The sequence below is a fragment of the Nicotiana tomentosiformis genome, chromosome 12 (genome assembly GCF_000390325.3).
Source record: "Nicotiana tomentosiformis chromosome 12, ASM39032v3, whole genome shotgun sequence".
Classification (NCBI taxonomy): Eukaryota; Viridiplantae; Streptophyta; class Magnoliopsida; order Solanales; family Solanaceae; genus Nicotiana; species Nicotiana tomentosiformis.
The window spans coordinates 43,319,537-43,337,713 of record NC_090823.1 but is presented as its reverse complement, the minus strand read 5'-3'; the positions used below and the strand labels follow the sequence as shown (position 1 = coordinate 43,337,713).

Here is an 18,177-nt window from a genome sequence, read left to right as displayed (position 1 = left end):
TTCCCACTTGTTCTATCTTTCTTAAAGCCTTAGAGGTTTAGCTAAATCGAAAATTCGTGATTAACTCATTCTAAAAACTCGCAACCTTTCACATTTGACCTATATTTCTTCCTTGGGTTCCATTGTTCCTGACCACCTAACAAGTATAAAATCCCTTTGTAAACATACTCTTAGTTTCTAGGATCGTTGACCCTGTCATTCACATTGCCATGTATGAAGAATTTACCTTCCTTAACCTTCCACCTTTTTGGGGTACTAGTGGTCTATCATTAGCATATCCTTTTAGAGAATCATGCTACCCATTATCTCTTTTCTAGACTACACCTATCTTAAACAAAATATTTAAACATCATAGGTACATGTTCTTACTCTTGATTCATTGTATTTAAGTGGCCTCTTTATGGCCCTTCCTCCCCCACTTGGGGTGAATGATTCACATTTTGACACACAAGTCTTGAATTTAGCAACTTCAGGGACATATGTCTCATGTCTCTACCCCTCATATATATGTTCGACTATTAGCGAGATTTAAGTCACCATGGTATAAACCTCATACGTTCTCTACTCTTATTCAGCCACATAGGCTTGGGATCCAACTCCCTCATGTCAATATCCTTTTTGAAGTGTAACACCACTTCGCACATTCCTAGTATTCTTATAACGTTCATAGTGCTAGGGTCTTCTCATTGTGGGTTCAATCAACTCTCCTTTCATAACTTCTTGTCTCCCGTGAGAGACCTACACATTTATCATTACTCTCTAGGCCATGCCTTTTATATATCACGTGCCTATGTAACATGTTTACATCTTAGAATCATATACATGGTTCCCACACTATCCACATGTACTAGTTAAGCTTATGTCTCATTTATCACGACACTGCCTCTTTCGAGGTGGGTAATCATTTCTAGCACTCTTCTCATATAAAGTATGCTCATGGTACGATATACTTGTCTCATATGTCATACTATTCATTCAATATGATACATGTGCCATCTGTTTAATATTCAAGCCTTTACCCTTTCGTCATGTCACATGACAGCATTACTTGGAATAAACCAAAAGAGCATTTAAACTTACCTTGAACCTCAATGCACGAGTTGGAGGAAGAACAGTTTCACAACCAGTTTCATCGCACGATTTAGAATATCAAAGAAGGATAATATTTCTAAATGCCCATGTAGCATCCTAATTATAGATGTGGTCGACAACACAATGATAAAAAGGACTCTACTAGACATGGCTCCGAGACATCCTAGGACACTTTAAAATCTTAGGCTCTGATACCATGTTTGTCACGCCCCAAAATCGAGAAGCGCGATCGGTATTCAACTGAGTGAACCCGACCGAGCAAGCCTGTTAGATTTTATTCTACCCAAACTCATCCACGAATGGAGATAATGCATATTTTCCTTAATTAGACAAAATGTGTTCACGTCTACAATACCAATTCATTTCCAATAGTTTCATCATTTTTAAAGTCTCAATTGGACAAGTAATATAACCACAACATTATATATATATATATATATATATATATATATATATATATATATATATATATATATATTGACTTTCCCAGCACCAATACACAACCCACATTATATCTATGGAGCCTCTATAAATAAAGAAGAGTACAATGATAATGCCGGCAACAAGGCCTCGGCTATACCTCAAATAGAATACATAAAGTACAATAGATTCATGTTCCCGGAATGAAGTGGGGCTCACCAAGTCAGCTGGGACGAAGGTGCACTGCTATCACTGATCAATATCTTCTGCTGTGGAACCACCTGCATCCATTTAAAGATGCAGCGCCCCCGGCAAAAGGGACGTTAGTACCGCTGAGTAGCACTAGTATGTATAACTCAACACCCTCTCAATAGAATGACAAATAATACAACAAGATTATCATAACACATTGGGAGAGTTTTAGTATTGATATACCATTGTTCAGAATACCAATGTCCACAATACCAATGCCACCGTACTTTTAGCACGGAGTCCGATCACGACCCGATCGGCTAGGCTATCTCATTAGAGAATCAACCACAATTACTATCAATACCAATACCACCGTAAATTTAGTACGGAGTCCGATCACGACCCGATCGGCTAGGCCATCTCATTAGAGACTTCAACCATAATTACTATCAATACCAATACCACCGTAAATTTAGTACGGAGTCAGATCACGACCCGATCGGCTAGGCCATCTCATTAGAAACATCAACCATAATTACTATCAATACCAATACCACCGTAAATTTAGTATGGAGTTTGACCACGACCCGATCCGCTAGGCCATCTCATTAGAGACATCAACCACAATTACTATCATTACCAATTTCCAGCACAATCACCACCATGTGTGCGGCATGGTGTCCATATTCAGTATTTCATGCTCACCTTATCAATTTCAAACATCATTATCATCATCAACAACAAGTACAATGCAAATCAAGGTGTGTAGTACACATGTGAGCAATTTAGAGTCTAAGGCACATAGAGATATTTCACAAAATTTGGCATAATAGCCTTCATTTACACTTGACTTAAAGTCGAAACATTATTAATGCATAACCCATAATTTTAACACATCCTCAATTGGTAACATAACATGAATAAAGCATTTGGGATGCTTGTTGAACATATATCTTTCAACCCAATCTTACTCGGAATAGCCAATTTCATAATGAATCACTCGGGACTTACATAATTTACATGAATATCGTGGGATTCAATTCTAAGAGAAGAGTTTAGCCAACATACCTCATTTGAGCTTCCTTAAACTCTAAAACGTTCCGGAATTCTTAGCAACTTCAATCTCTAGGATAAAGACCTAGTGAGCTTGCCTTCTTAATCTTCCAAAACTTGAGCAAGAATTGAAGAACAATTATTGAAGAACACCTTCTCACTCTAGGGCACTCTCTCCCACTCTAAAATGTCAGATTATATCTCAAACATGGCCCAGAACGTGTATTTAACGAAGCAGGGTTGGGTTTTAAAAACCAAAAAATGAATCTCCGGAATAGGTTCTGCGGTCGCATATGCGACCGTATAATGGTTATGCGGACCGCATATCAGTCGCATAATTGGTTACAAAATAGCCAAAAGAACTATTTGTGTATGCAGTCACTATGCGGTCCGCATAACTGTTATGCGGTCGCATAATGCATCGCATAACAGTTATGGGGTCGCATAGTCTACCGCATAGTTGCTTCCAACTGACCCAATTAACTGCCTTACTCTGCGGCCGTTATGCGGTCCGCAGAGTGGTTCTGTGATCGTAAAATGGACTGCAGAAATGCACTTTTCCGCCAAACATTTTCCTTTACTTTTCGATGCATTGTTCAACCCAAAAAGTCCGAGTCGCGGCTCGCAAGCTTGTCGCGCAGAATTTCTACAATCCTCAAACACGTGAGCCTAGTCCAGCACCATGAAACATTATTTTGTTTGCAAACTTTACCGGGCTTTACACTTAAGTACTTCAAAATTTTCCGTGGTGTTACATTCTCCCTCGCTTAGGATCATTCGTTCTCGAAAAAGGGTAAAAATCCGCCATTAGCATCTTATGCAACTCAGTTTATTTCATACCACATTCGAGCAGCTACAAATTTGACTAACTCTCAAAATCTCCAAAGGTTTTGCCAGAGTTTCCTTTGTAATTTGGCCTATCCACATGTCAGAGAGCCCTAGAAACACATTATAACAGCATATACATAATCAATGACGTAACATAATACGAAACAACACCAACTGTGGCCTCATAAGAAATATATTTCCAAAACGGAACACACTCAACATCAAATGTACAAATCATATATAATTCATAGAAAGTAAGTCTTATAATTTTCCTAGATCACAACTTTATAAATACATGGTCATTCAAATAAATAAGGATACTTTTTCTTCATTTCTTCCTCGGCCTTCCAAGTATCCTCTTCAACCTGTTGGTTTCTCCACAACACTTTTACGGAGGTAATTTCTTTATTTCTCTATTTCCGGACATGGCGATCAATAATAGAAACCGGAATCTCTTTGTAAGTCAATTTCTCATTTACCTCAATAGTCTCAACCGAAACAATGAGTGTCGGATCTCCAACTAGTTTCTTTAACATAGACACATGAAACACCGGGTGTACTAATGACATCTCAGGTGGTAGTTCAAGCTTGTATGCCACCTCACCGATCCTCTGAATGATTTTGTACGGTCCGACATACCTCGGACTCAATTTATCTTTCTTACCAAATCGCATTACCCCTTTCATGGGGGAAACTTTCAACAATACCCAATCATCTTCTTTGAACTCCAAATCCCTACGACGAACATTCGAATAGGATTTCTGACGACTCTGAGCAGTCTTCAACCGCTCCTTAATAATTTTAAATTTTTCCATGGCCTGATGCACGAGGTCTGGACCTATCAACTCTGCTTCCCCAATTTCAAACCACCCAATGGGAGATCTACATCTCCTATCATATAAAGCTTCGAACGGTGCCATTCGAATGCTAGCGTGATAGCTATTATTGTAGGTAAATTCTATGAGTGGTAAATGATCATCCCAACTACATTTGAAGTCTAGAACGCAAGCACACAACATATCCTCAAGCGTATGAATAGTCCGCTCTGCTTGCCCGTCAGTCTACAGGTGAAAGGCTGTACTAAGATTCACCTGAGTACCCAAACCTTGCTGAAATTTCTTCCAAAAGTTAGCAGTGAATTGTGCTCCCCAATCAAAAATGATGGAAACTGGGGTGCCATGCAACCTGACTATTTCTTTGATATACAATTGAGCATACTGCTCCATTGTGTCAGTAGACTTAACCAGCAAAAAGTGTGCTGATTTCGTGAGTCGATCCACAATCACTCAAATCGAGTCAAACTTACGAGAAGTACGAGGCAATCCTACCATAAAGTTCATATTAATCATTTCCCACTTCCATATTGGAATTTCTATATTCTGTACCAACCCACCGGGCTTCTGGTGTTTGGCCTTCACCTGCTAAAAAATTGGACATCTCCCCACAAATTCCACTATATTTCTCTTCATATAGTTCTACCAATAGACCTCCTTAAGATCATGATACATTTTCATAAAACTCGGGTGCACGGAATACTTAGAAGTGTGAGCCTCGGTCATGATTCTTTCCCAAAGATCATCCACATTTGGAACACATAACCACCCTTGGTACCTTAGTGTACCATCATCCAAGCCGAGAGAAAAAGACATAGTCTTATGTTTATGAATACCCTCTTTCAATTGTGCCAACAATGGATCATTGTATTTCTTCTTTTTGACTTCCACATCAAGCGATGATTCAACCCTATTTTGCATAATTACCCCTCCTTCGCTAGAGTCCGCAAGACGAACTCCTAAACTAGCCAATCGGTGAACTTCCTTGGCCAATGGCCTTTGGTATGCCTCCAAGTGTGCTAAGCTACCCATAGATTTTCGGGTAAGAGCATCTGCCACAACATTGGGTTCCTCAGATGATATAGAATATTGATATCGTAATCATTACGTAACTCATGATATCTTCTCTACCTTAGATTCAATTTCTTCGTATTTTTTAAATATATTGAAGGTTCCTTTGGTCCGTGAATATGTCCATCGGGACCCCATACAATTAATGACGCCAAACATTTAATGTATAAATCATAGTCGCAAGTCCTAAGTCATGTGTTGGATTATTTTTCTCATGATTCTTGAGTTGCCTAGAGGTATAAATGATCATCTTGCCATATTTCATCATTAGTTGAACATCTATATCAGATTTCTCTTTCATATGACCTCCTAGAAATTGAGTTCTACAAAAACTTCCTTGATACTGTTACGATCTTATTAGTACTTGTAACTTATTTTTCCAAATTTCTCAACAAAAGACATTACAAGGCCAGTTTTCTTATGGGACCATCTATTTCAAATGAATAACATCTACGAGCTTGCGCGTACACCTTGATAACATCAACCTGCATGGCATTGCCTCAATAGGTGAAGTAACATCGTGCTCAGACCTTTCTTAGCCATCCTCTTTCCTCATTGTAAGTCTTATAGGATTTTAAGAAACCACTATACTTCCCTGGTGAACATTCTCAAGATTCCTCTTTACTTCTAAACACTTCCCAAAACACATATCGATACCCTTTATATATATATATTTAACCCGAACAGGGCCTTTTCTGAAACATGAGATCCTCCTAAATTCTTCAACGATGACTTCTTATTTTCCTTATAAGTGTAGGACTTAGTCCACCTGATTCTATCCTCGATGAGTAACTCACCTTATTCCCCGTATTGTAGTTACCAATAGTGTTTTCTGGTATTACAGCCTAAGAGCTATCATTAGCATATCCTTTCAGAGAATCATGCTACCCATTATCTCTTTTCTAGACTACACCTATCTTAAACAAAATATTCAAACATCATAGCTACATGTTCTTACTCTTGTTTCATTGTATTTAAGTGGCCTCTTTATGGCCCTTCCTCCCCCACTTGGGGTGAATGATTCACATTTTGACACACAAGTCTTGAATTTAGCAACTTCAGGGACATATGTCTCATGTCTCGACCCCTCACATATATGTTCGACTATTAGCGAGATTTAAGTCACCATGGTATAAACCTCATATGTTCTCTACTCTTATTCAGCCACATAGGCTTGGGATCCAACTCCCTCATGTCAATATCCTTTTTGAAGTGTAACACCACTTCGCAGATTCCTAGTATTCTTATAACGTTCATAGTGCTAGGGTCTCCTCATTGTGGGTTCAATCAACTCTCCTTTCATAACTTCTTGTCTCCCGTGAGAGACCTACACATTTATCATTACTCTCTAGGCCATGCCTTTTATATATCACGTGCCTATGTAACATGTTTACATCTTAGAATCATATACATGGTTCCCACACTATCCACATGTACTAGTTAACCTTATGTCTCATTTATCACGACACTGCCTCTTTCGAGGTGGGTAATCACTTCTAGCACTCTTCTCATATAAAGTATGCTCATGGTATGATATACTTGTCTCATTTGTCATACTATTCATTCAATATGATACATGTGCCATCTGTTTAATATTCAAGCCTTTACCCTTTCGTCATGTCACATGACAACATTACTTGGAATAAACCAAAAGAGCATTTAAACTTACCTTGAACCTCAACGCACGAGTTGGAGGAAGAACAGTTTCACAACCAATTGCATCGCACGATTCAGAATATCAAAGAAGGATAATATTTCTAAATGCCCATGTAGCATCCTAATTATAGATGTGGTCGACAACACACCGATAAAAAGGACTCTACTAGACATGGCTCCGAGACATCCTAGGACACTTTAAAATCTTAGGCTCTGATACCAAGTTTGTCATGCTCCAAAATCGAGAAGCGCGACCGGTATTCAACTGAGTGAACCCGACCGAGCAAGCCTGTTAGATTTCATTCTACCCAAACTCATCCACGAATGGAGATAATGTATATTTTCCTTAATTAGACAAAATGTGTTCACATCTTCAATACCAACTCATTTCCAATAGTTTCATTATTTTTAAAGTCTCAATTGGAAAAGTAATATAACCACAATATTATATATATATATATATATATATATATATATATATATATATATATATATATATATATATATATATATATATATATTGACTTTCCCAGCACCAATACACAACCCATACTATATCTACGGAGCCTTTATAAATAAAGAAGAGTACAATGATAATGCCGGCAACAAGGCCCCGGCTAAACCTCAAACAGAATACATAAAGTATAATAGATTCAAGACCCCGGAATGAAGTGGGGCTCACCAAGTCAGTTGGGAAGAAGGTGCACTGCTATCACTAATCAATATCTCCTGTTGTGGAACCACCTGCATCCATTTAAAGATGCAGCGCCCCCGGCAAAAGGGACGTTAGTACCGCTGAGTAGCACTAGTATGTATAACTAAACACCCTCTCAATAGAATGACAAATAATACAACAAGATTATCATAATATCAATGAAAGCCTTAACCAACATCAAACCTCAATTCAGGATCAAGACAGTGTTCAAATTAATTTCCATATCTCACATTGGGAGATTTGTAGTATCGATATACCATTGTTCACAATACCAATGCCACCGTACTTTTAGCACGGAGTCTGATCACGACCCTATCAGCTAGGCTATCTCATTAGAGAATCAACCACAGTTACTATCAATACCAATACCACCGTAAATTTAGTACGGAGTCCGATCATGACCCGATCGGCTAGGCCATCTCATTAGAGACTTCAACCATAATTACTATCAATACCAATACCACCGTAAATTTAGTATGGAGTCTGATCACGACCCGATCGGCTAGGCCATCTCATTAGAGACATCAACCATAATTACTATATTTGATAAACAAATCATCCATATTAACTTGAATAAATATGTTGCACCTTGAAATCATCATTCTTGATAGATATATAATGTCTTCATATAATATCGTGGAATGGCTTTTCAATATCTCCGTAGAGGTAAAAATTCTCGCTATCACATTATCATACTTATAGTTATAGCAATATACATATGTGCACAAATTGCACTTAAGATATGGTACTTTAGGACCAAGAATTGTATATGCTTTAAGCGATTTAAATCTTTCCGAGATTGTCATATAAGCCATTTAAATAGAGTTTAGATGCATATCAAGTTTTCATGTCATGCTAGACATATAAGATTGATAAAAGTGATTGCACACACTATTGACTTTATACTTTCAAGTGTTTGAACTACATGTCCAAAACATGTCTTTCATATGAAACCAATTCTATTCGAATTGTGTCTCTTCCATTTGGCCAATATTTTTGTATATGTATTCGACACACTTAAGATCCTCATCTATATTTAGCGTTATGATAGATGTCGTCTATGAACATTTTATATCAGTTCAAATATTGTTTTATAAAGACATAATATAGAGATTTCTTCATTCATATTTTTAAGTACCTAAACCTCTCCTGGGATTTTATGAAGTGTTATGTCATGTGATCTTCTAGATCACTTGCTTCCTTATTATGATCATTTGCTCATCTTCTTTATCAAGAAGTTTATTTGAAACTGATTTCTCTATACACTTTAGGCATACCATAGATTTTGTCCTTCTAGGACTTAATCTAATGGGAGCATTTGCAGTGAAAATATAATTACTTTCTTTGGTCAGCAAATGCGTCTGACATATTTTGCAATATATTGCAGATGAATTATATTTTTATAAACTTCAAGTTCATATTATCTTATTCGAAGATCTAGATGTACAAATGATAATTCATTCCACATAACGTTTTCTCAACTGTTAATCTTGGCTCCCCCTCATGTTAGAAAAACTAACTTTCTTCCTCAATTTTTGGAACCTATCTTTGTGTATTATGGTGTTAATCAAAATATACACCGCACGTCAATAATAATAAGATGAAATTATTTGGTTCCTGACCGTGAACCACTTATGAGGGGAGAATGTAATATACTTTCGTATATAATGTATATCAAATTGATATAGGTAACTCTGTTCTCATAAGGAATAATTTAGCTATAAGTGGAAGTACTCAATAAATCATTTTGCTAAACCAGTTGTGATGTAAACCAACTTATGAAGATTAACTGTCTTGAATAGAAAATCTAGAAATTATGCTCTAAATTAAATTATTGAGCAAGTTACCTCACACATATTATATATGGCGGGTTAATAATAGGCGCACACGTAACCATCTCATAGATGCATCTTATGTGGTATACATGTCATGTGAATGGGTTCATATTTACTTTTGATATTTCCAGCATTTATGGGATTCAATCCCAATTTTAGTTGGTATATTAATTAATGAGAACAATCAACATAAGAGAATTCGTAAAGAACTTTCTTGTGATGACCCAAAAGGTCAGCTTATATTTTAGAACTCGAATCTGCGCTCTTAAGCCTTAAAAATCTCATTTTTTTCTTTTTCGATTTGCGTGCGCAGTTTGGACAGGTTTCCGGAAAGCTTTTATGTTGAAAACTAATGAAAATAAGAATTTTTGCCTTAAAAGTTAATTTTAGTTGACTTCGGCCAATATTTTTGGTAAACGGGCCCGGATCCGTGCTTAAACAGTCCCGTTAGGTCCGTATCGAATTATGGGACCTAGGCGTATGCGCGAAATCGAATTTGGAGGTCTCTAGCTTGAGTTATGAATTTTTGATGAAAATTAAAAGTTAGAAAATTATTTATTTTTAAAAATTGATTGATATTTGACATTGTTAGTATCGGGTCCGTATTTTAGTTGCAGAGTCCCGTACAGATTCATTATGATATTTAAGACATATCTGTGAAATTTGGTGAGAAATAGAGTTGATTTGACGTGATTCGGACGTCCAGTTGAGAAATTAGAAGTTTTAAAGTGTTCTTGAGAATTTCATTTGAATTGGTGCTAAATTTAGAGTTCTAGGTGTTATTTTGGCAATTTGATCACGCGAGTAAGTTCGTATGATATTTTTGGACTTGTGAGCATGTTTGGTTTGGAGCCCCGAGGGCTCGGGTGAGTTTCGGATAGGCCACAGGATGTTTTGGACTTGGAAAAAATCTAGTTTCTGCAGATTCTGGTGTCTGTCATATCCTTCTTCGCATTTGCGAAGATCCTCTCGCGAACGCGAAGAGTAATCTGATGAGGCTGGGACTTCTTCTTCGCGAATGCGAAGGCCTGGTCGCGAACACAAAGTAATGGGGGATTTACCCTTCGCGAACGCGAACGCGAAGCATGTGGGGACTTGGGAGGGGGGGAGGGGTCGTTCCTTCAGCGTGAACGCGAGCTATTCCTCGCGAAGGCCAGAGGGGAGTGAACATCGCGAACGCGAGTTGGGTCTCACGAACGCGAAGGCTTGGCAGCCAGTACCGTTCACGAACGCGACAGTGCTCTCGCGAACACGATGAACATTGTCGCCCAGCACTTAACAAAACCCAAAACGGTATTTTTGCCAAAAAACTCATTTTTATCAAAAACCAAACGGTGAGGGGCGATTTTTCAAGAGTCATTCCTTCCCCAAATTGTTGGTAAGTGATTCTAAACCATCTTCTTTCAATTACTCATTACATTTCTTGAATTTTCAACCTAAAATCTAGAGTTTTCATGGTTGAATTAGGGGTTAGGATAGAAAATAGGAATTTCGGAAATTCGGATTCCAAAATTAATTACATATTCGGGCTCGGGGGTGAATGGGTAAAAGATTTTGGTCCGAACCTCGGGTTTTGACCCATCGGGCCCAAGGTCGATTTTTTGACTTTTTGGAGAAAACTTTGGGAAATTTAATTTATGCAATATAATTGATTCTTTTAGCAATATTTGATATTATTGAGTCATTTTTTAATAGATACGAGTGGTTTGGAGGTGAATTCCAAAGGAAAAGCTGTGATTGAGAATTAAGTGGTATTCGGAGCGAGATAAGTGTTGTGTCTAACCCTGACTTGAGGGAATTAGGAACCTTAGATTATTTGCTAAGTGAAATTCATGTGAGCGGTGTATATGTGAGGTGGCGAGTACCTATGCGCCGCCAATTACCTGTTTTTCCATGTTTTTCTATTTTTTCGATATTGTCTCATTCCTATGCCAAATTGCTACGTATTATACTAGTGTCGTTCAAATTATCGTTCTTATTATGTTTACGGAATTTTCTGGTGATAATTGAGTTTTTATTTCAAAGTTAAGATTGATATTATGAAACTAAATGTTGAAGTAAGGTTTGTACTTGTTATTCTATCTCCCTGTTATTATTTATGAATTTCATTATGGTAAGGGAGAGTGTTAATGCATGAAGGGTAATGCTGTACCATATTGTGAGTGTTAATGCACGAAGGGTGATGTCGTGCCATATTGTGAGTGTTAATGCACAAAGGGTGATGCCGTGCCATATTGTTAGTGTTAATGCACGAAGGGTGATGCCGTGCCATATTGTGAGTGTTAATGCACGAAGGATGATATCGTGCCATGATATGAGAGTAAAAGTACGAAGGGTGATGCCGTGCCGTTTCTATTAATTTTATGGTGAGATTGAGAGTAAAAGCACGAAGGGTGATGCCATGCATTTTTCTTTACTGTATTCACTATTCCTGTTGATTCATGGTATATTGACTGCTCCGGTGATCATTCTGTTGTAGTTCTTTATCTTGTATTCCCCTCAGTATGTCTCATCTCCCGACATTTTCTGTTTAGTTCTTTATTCCTGTTATTTACGTATACACTGTTAAATTGTACATGTTGATTGTAGGTGCATTGCCTTAGTATCGTCACTACTTCGTCAAGGTTAGGCTCAACACTTACTAGTATATGGGGTCGGTTGTACTGATACTGCACTCTGCACTTTCTGTGCAGATTTTGATACCGGCTCAGGTTGATCGAGATTTGCTATTGGTCCGCTGTCCGGAGACTCAAGGTAGATCTGTCGGCGTTCACAGATCTTGAAATCCCCATCTATATTTTTATGTCCTACTGTTTTCTTTCATTCAGACAGTTGTATTTCTTTCAGACTATTACTTATAGTAAATTCTAGAATGCTCGTGAATTGTGACTCCAGATCTGGGTGGTAGTAATTAATACAGTTTTATGATATTCCGCACTTATTATATTTTATTTTAGTTAATTATTATTATTTACTGAATGGAAATAAGGAATTGGTTTAATGACTTTCTAACGTTGGCTTGCCTGGCAAGTGAAATGTTAGGCGCCATCACGGTACCGTCGGTGGGAAATTTCGGGTCGTGACATTTCTAGTTCTTTAATATTTACCCATGTGAATTTTCTTTTATTTTTGCACATCATACTTAAATTGACATGGCCAAACCAATTATGCCAACTGAATAAATTATCAATATTGATAAACATCAGGTTTACACCATGACGTATGCAATTATCAATAAACTCCAATTTTATTATGATATATGTCTTTATATCAACAAACTTCTACTTTATTGTGGTATTTTTTATTTGTGTAGTACAAACTAGTGAATAAAGCGGGTAACTTTTCACATAGATATTACCCCGCCACAAGTTGTAGTAATAGAAGATATTAAATCTTTCCTTTATTTATAGTCTCAATATAACCAACCGCTTTCACGAATACTTTAGAAACTCAGTAAGTTTCTTTGAGACTTACTACGACACAATATCTTATTGATAATCAATTGTATTCCTCCAAATAGTAATAACTGGCTTTTCTAGAGCTCTCAATTAATTTTGTACTACTATATATTCATCAATATCCATATGGTGAATATCTCTCTCAAAGAGAAAGTTATACCATTATGGTCATGGTCAAAATTATATGCAAGATCTGTTTCTTGCATTACTGTTGTCCTTTAATAATCACATTGCCAAAATATTTTGGCATAATCACAATATATGATCAATGACCATTCATGCTATAATAATGATATTATTTTCTTATTTCATCTCAAATCTCATTCTAGAGGTGAGTGTGGTATATTCACTACCACTAGCATGTTTATATTCTTTCAAGAATGAATAGTATTCATAAACACATTCACACCATGAATTAATCATCTGTATGTGCTTTACAAAATCTCATGTCAAATCAATGACACGCATTACTTTTTACAGAGTGAAAGATTATTTTGAGAAACCTTATTATTCTCATTACCACAATGATGACGATTATAATTTCGTCTATTACCACGTCCACATCCATTGATACCTTCACGGTAATAATTTTGTCTTCTTTCAGACTTATTACATATTGCTACCACATTCTCTTAAGAGAATGAGAATGAAGCAAATTTAATGGGACGGGTTTCCATCCACTTCTTTGCCCACAATCATACATGAATTTGATCATGGCAAGGCATAGAAATTTTATCACTTCGGGTGGTTATAATTTCTTACAAACTCCATTAGAGTTATAATCAAAATTTATTGTCTTTGTTTATATTTAAAATCAAATTATAGAATGTCAAGAATTTAAAAGAGAAAAATAAGGTAAAATACTTACCTTAAATCCAGAATTTATTCCTGAAGGAAGGTCATGGAACAATTGACAATCATGATGCTCAATATTATGTACAAGTTGAGCACCATGCATGTATCCCAAAATCTGGTAACCAAAGCATATGCCTCTACTCAATTGGTTAGAGTCTCGTGCTGATAACGTGTTATGAAACAATAAAAGAAGAAGAAGAAGAATATTGCAGAGAAAAGTAGGGAGAGAGAATTCTTATTGATTTGGGATAAATTACAATGGAATAGAACCCCCATATTTATAGGAAAAAAGTGACTTAGTCACCAAGTAACAAATCTTAGAATCTATCTAAAATATAAACATTCACTTTAAATACAATTATATTTATAACATTTTAAGTATTCGTGTGAAAATATAAAAATCTAGCTAAAATCAGGTAAATAAATTTAAAATTTCTTATATATATATATATATATATATATATATATATATATATGAAAAAATCCCTAATTTTTTCGACCCCCGATTATGAAGTGTATCGGCAATAGATTTGAGAAATGCCTATACAAGCAATTTGACTGCGTGCTCTTTTTTCCTTTTGACTCCTCTACTCCCACAAGTCACAATTCCACTGGCCCAAAATTTGCGCCAAACCCATCACCCATCTATCCTCCCTCCCTTCTCGTCTCAACCCTCAACCTCCCCCCCTTCCCCCTCCCCGCGAAACTTTCTTGTCCCTCGAGAACTCTCCTCAGCAGACCTATCTCTCTCTCTCTCTCTCTCTCTGAAGACCTCGGAAGCTATTTGTAGAAGCAGAAGAACCCATGGTGGACGGCCAAATCAGTGTACATGCTATTGATTCCTTTAATTCGGATACCTGGATTATCTCTTTTATGCAGGTTATTAGTATTTGTTTTCTCTCTCTTTTCTTTCTAGATTGACTTGAATGTTCAGTTTTCCCCTCTTTAGACCATATGCTTTTGATTTACGACTTTTTTTTTTGCTTTATCTTTTTTGAAACAGACTTGAAAAGGGATTCTTGGATGGCGGATAATTTGATGAATGGTGTAGTAATGGATCTTGATTTGAACCAGGAACCTATGGAGTCATCTTCTGGTACAACTTTAGGATTAGGGTCTTTGTTGAATGATTTGGAAACTGCTCATAGTAGGATAGAGCAAAGAATTCTGCAGCTTGAGGCTGTTGCAGCTCGAGCTTGGCAACGCCAAAGGTGGCGTTCCCAAGCTCGTATTTCTTCTGATGATACTGGTAATAATAACGTGGATAATGAGATGCAAGAAAAAGGATGCAAAAGAGATAGATCCCATTTAGTAGCAAAGGCATTGGAGATGGATTTAGTGGTTAAAAAAGTAGGTAAGGATGGTGGAAGTGGAGGTTTCTTTGATTGTAATATATGTTTAGATATGGCTAAAGAACCTATCTTGACTTGTTGCGGCCATTTATATTGCTGGTCATGCTTTTATCAGTTGCCTTATGTTGATTCGAGTACGAAAGAGTGTTCTGTTTGCAAGGGAGAAGTTATAGATGAAAATGTTACTCCAATTTATGGTAATGGCCACAGTTACTGCTCCAAAGAACTTGTGGAGTGTGGTTTCAAAATACCACCAAGGCCAAAAGCACATAGACTAGAGAGTGTTAGACAGCAGCATGTGACTCGGGGTTTGTCTCATATCCCAGTTGCAGAAGCACTTAGGCGAATTAGGACCAGTATTGGATTGGGGGATCACCCGTCACAGCAACTTGCGACTGGTGACGTTAGTTCAAGTTCTTTGATCAGCTCTCATGAGTTGCAAAATGCTGATCCCATAGGGAGCCGGGGACTACGCTCCCGAGTGTTTCCGAGGGTATTATCAGAGGGTGCTGCCTCTCTTTCATCGGAATTAGAAAATGCACAGCGGATGTTTGAGGACCTTGCAGCATCACTCACAGACCGCATTCACGAAAGAAACAATTCACAAGTTTTACCAATTAGTCACGTTGCAGCTGATGAAGATAATTCTTTTAGAAGAGATGCTGCTATCCTACGATCAGAACGTCAGACTCTGGATTCAATTGCGGAGACAAGCTCTGCTACGTCATCTGTTCCTTCCTCCTCTCAATCAAATGAAGTTTCTGATGCTGCACGTCAGCTGGATAACCTTACAACTGATGCGGGAAATCTGCCTGTGAGTCGATCTTCACTATCTTCCAGGAGGAGAAGTGGTTTCTCGAGGCTTTCAGATTTGGATAACGGACTTCTTCGTGAAACAAGAAGAAGAAGATTGAACTGATGCCTTTGAATGATTGAGGTATAATTTCCCAGTTATCTTCCCTAAAGAAGTATTACACTTTCATGTTATCATGTTCATAAAATGTGAGAAGTTGCCAACTCTAACTCAGTGACTTAGGCAGGCAGTATTCTCAAATGTGGTCAAGATATTGGTGTTTCCCTTGTTGGAAGTGATAACATATTTAGTTTCATCTAGCTCAGAGATTTACCATGGTGGATTTGAAATATTATGATAATAAGCTTTTCTCAAAAAGAATTAGCTGCTGAGATTGTGGCATCTTGCCTGTACAGCAGATAGTAGGTACTTTTATTAGGAAGCAGTGTTATTCTTTTTGCTTTTTCTACATTTCGTTACAGTTGATGGTGGTAAAATGATAGTTTAATTTACGTACATATTATTCCAGGTTGACTTAGAGTAAAGTTGATCTCTTGTACTGAACATTTCTTTCTGGTTTGTTGGAGTCTGAAGTTGTACTTCTTCTCATTCTTATTCTTTCTATTCTTGTATATTTCTTTAATTAAATGAAATCAGACTTTGTACTTCTATATTCCTACATTCTGCTATTCTTAACTATATCTGGTACTCTATAGATGCTTCTCGATTTGAAGTAGTCCCTCATTTTTGGTACCTTTTTCTCAATTTTTTCTAATGGTTAGAAAATCAGGTTTCTTGTAGAAGTACCAAGGGTGAAGAAGTGTTTAAGTAGCTCTACATCTAGTTGCAATATTAAGTCAATTAAGCGGTCAAAATTTACAAAATTCTGTAACCTTAAAAATGAATAGGCACATTTACTGCTAAAATTGAGTTAGTTGTATCAGTGGAAGTTGCTGAGGAAGAATTTCTAGGACATTTTTATGGTTTTTTCTTTTTCTGGATAAAGTTGATTATTTTATTGACATGATGGAAAATACTGTAGACAAGATATATAGCATGTAAAAAACAATACAGAAAGATATGGTTCTCTTCAGAAAGCATCCAACTGTTGGTGCTAATCGGAATCTCAAAGGTGCTCTGAAATTATAATAACAACGAAAACATTCCTCCAATATGTTCAAAAGAGTTTTCTATTCCATCAAAAACCCTCCGGTTCCACGCCCTTCATATTTTCCACATGATCTCTGGGGGTTTCGCCTCCCGTTCTTTCCTTCAGTCTTTGGTTTAAAATTTCCATGGTAGCATCAATTCCTGACATAACCCATTGTACTCCAATAAGAAGATTGAGAGAGATGTCAAGGGGTGGCGGGTACAAAAAGAAGATTGAGAGAAAAAAAGAAAAGGTGGGAATTGTGAAATGAGATGATGATTTTTTTTTGGTCAAAGAATAAGGGAAGAGAAAAAAGAAAAGAGATGTGAGAAGAGTGATATGATCATGTACTGTCAGTTCTTTATGGGTTACATGGATGAATACTTAAAAAAATGACTAGGCGGATGAAAGTAGTTGCTTGTGTGCAATTCTCTCTAAAAAGTTCCTTCTCCGCTTTCTGCCATGCTTACCAGTATGGGTAGAAGTAGAAGAGGCATGTAATAAGTATGCTTGATGAGGTACTCTTGATCCAAGTAAGTTGTCAGATGGAGCCATTTCTACATGAGAAAGTTTCTGCAAACTGTTAACCACCTGCTACGATGATTTCACACTTCAAATTAATCTTTAGAAGTATATTCTTTAAGTTCTGGAGCTGTTCTGCCTTTGCATCACAAAATACCAAGAGCAAGATACCCTGTTTGCCTCGAAGCATCTCAAATACGCCCCTGACCATCATTCTGCTTCTTCTACTATATCAAAATAAACAAAGTACTACTACCCTCTACTTTCCGGTAGACATCTGAGTAAGGGGAAAACGACGCCTATTATAGAGGTAACTCAAGAAGGAAGAGTAAGGAGACAGCCAACAGGCACT

General features: G+C 37.1%; 1 protein-coding gene across 1 annotated transcript; it reads left to right on the top strand.

Annotated features, from left to right (window-relative positions):
- Positions 1–14,640: 14,640 nt before the first annotated feature.
- Positions 14,641–16,824, top strand: LOC104113822 (uncharacterized). Its single transcript, XM_009624114.4, has 2 exons — positions 14,641–14,887; positions 15,012–16,824. The coding sequence occupies exon 2, from the start codon at positions 15,032–15,034 to the stop codon at positions 16,277–16,279; it is 1,248 nt and encodes a 415-aa protein (XP_009622409.1). The 5' UTR covers positions 14,641–14,887; positions 15,012–15,031; the 3' UTR covers positions 16,280–16,824.
- The last annotated feature ends 1,353 nt before the right edge of the window (positions 16,825–18,177 follow it).

Coding starts and splice junctions, on each gene's coding strand:
- LOC104113822 (XM_009624114.4), top strand. CDS start 15,032: ATGGCGGATAATTTGATGAATGGTGTAGTAATGGATCTTGATTTGAAC.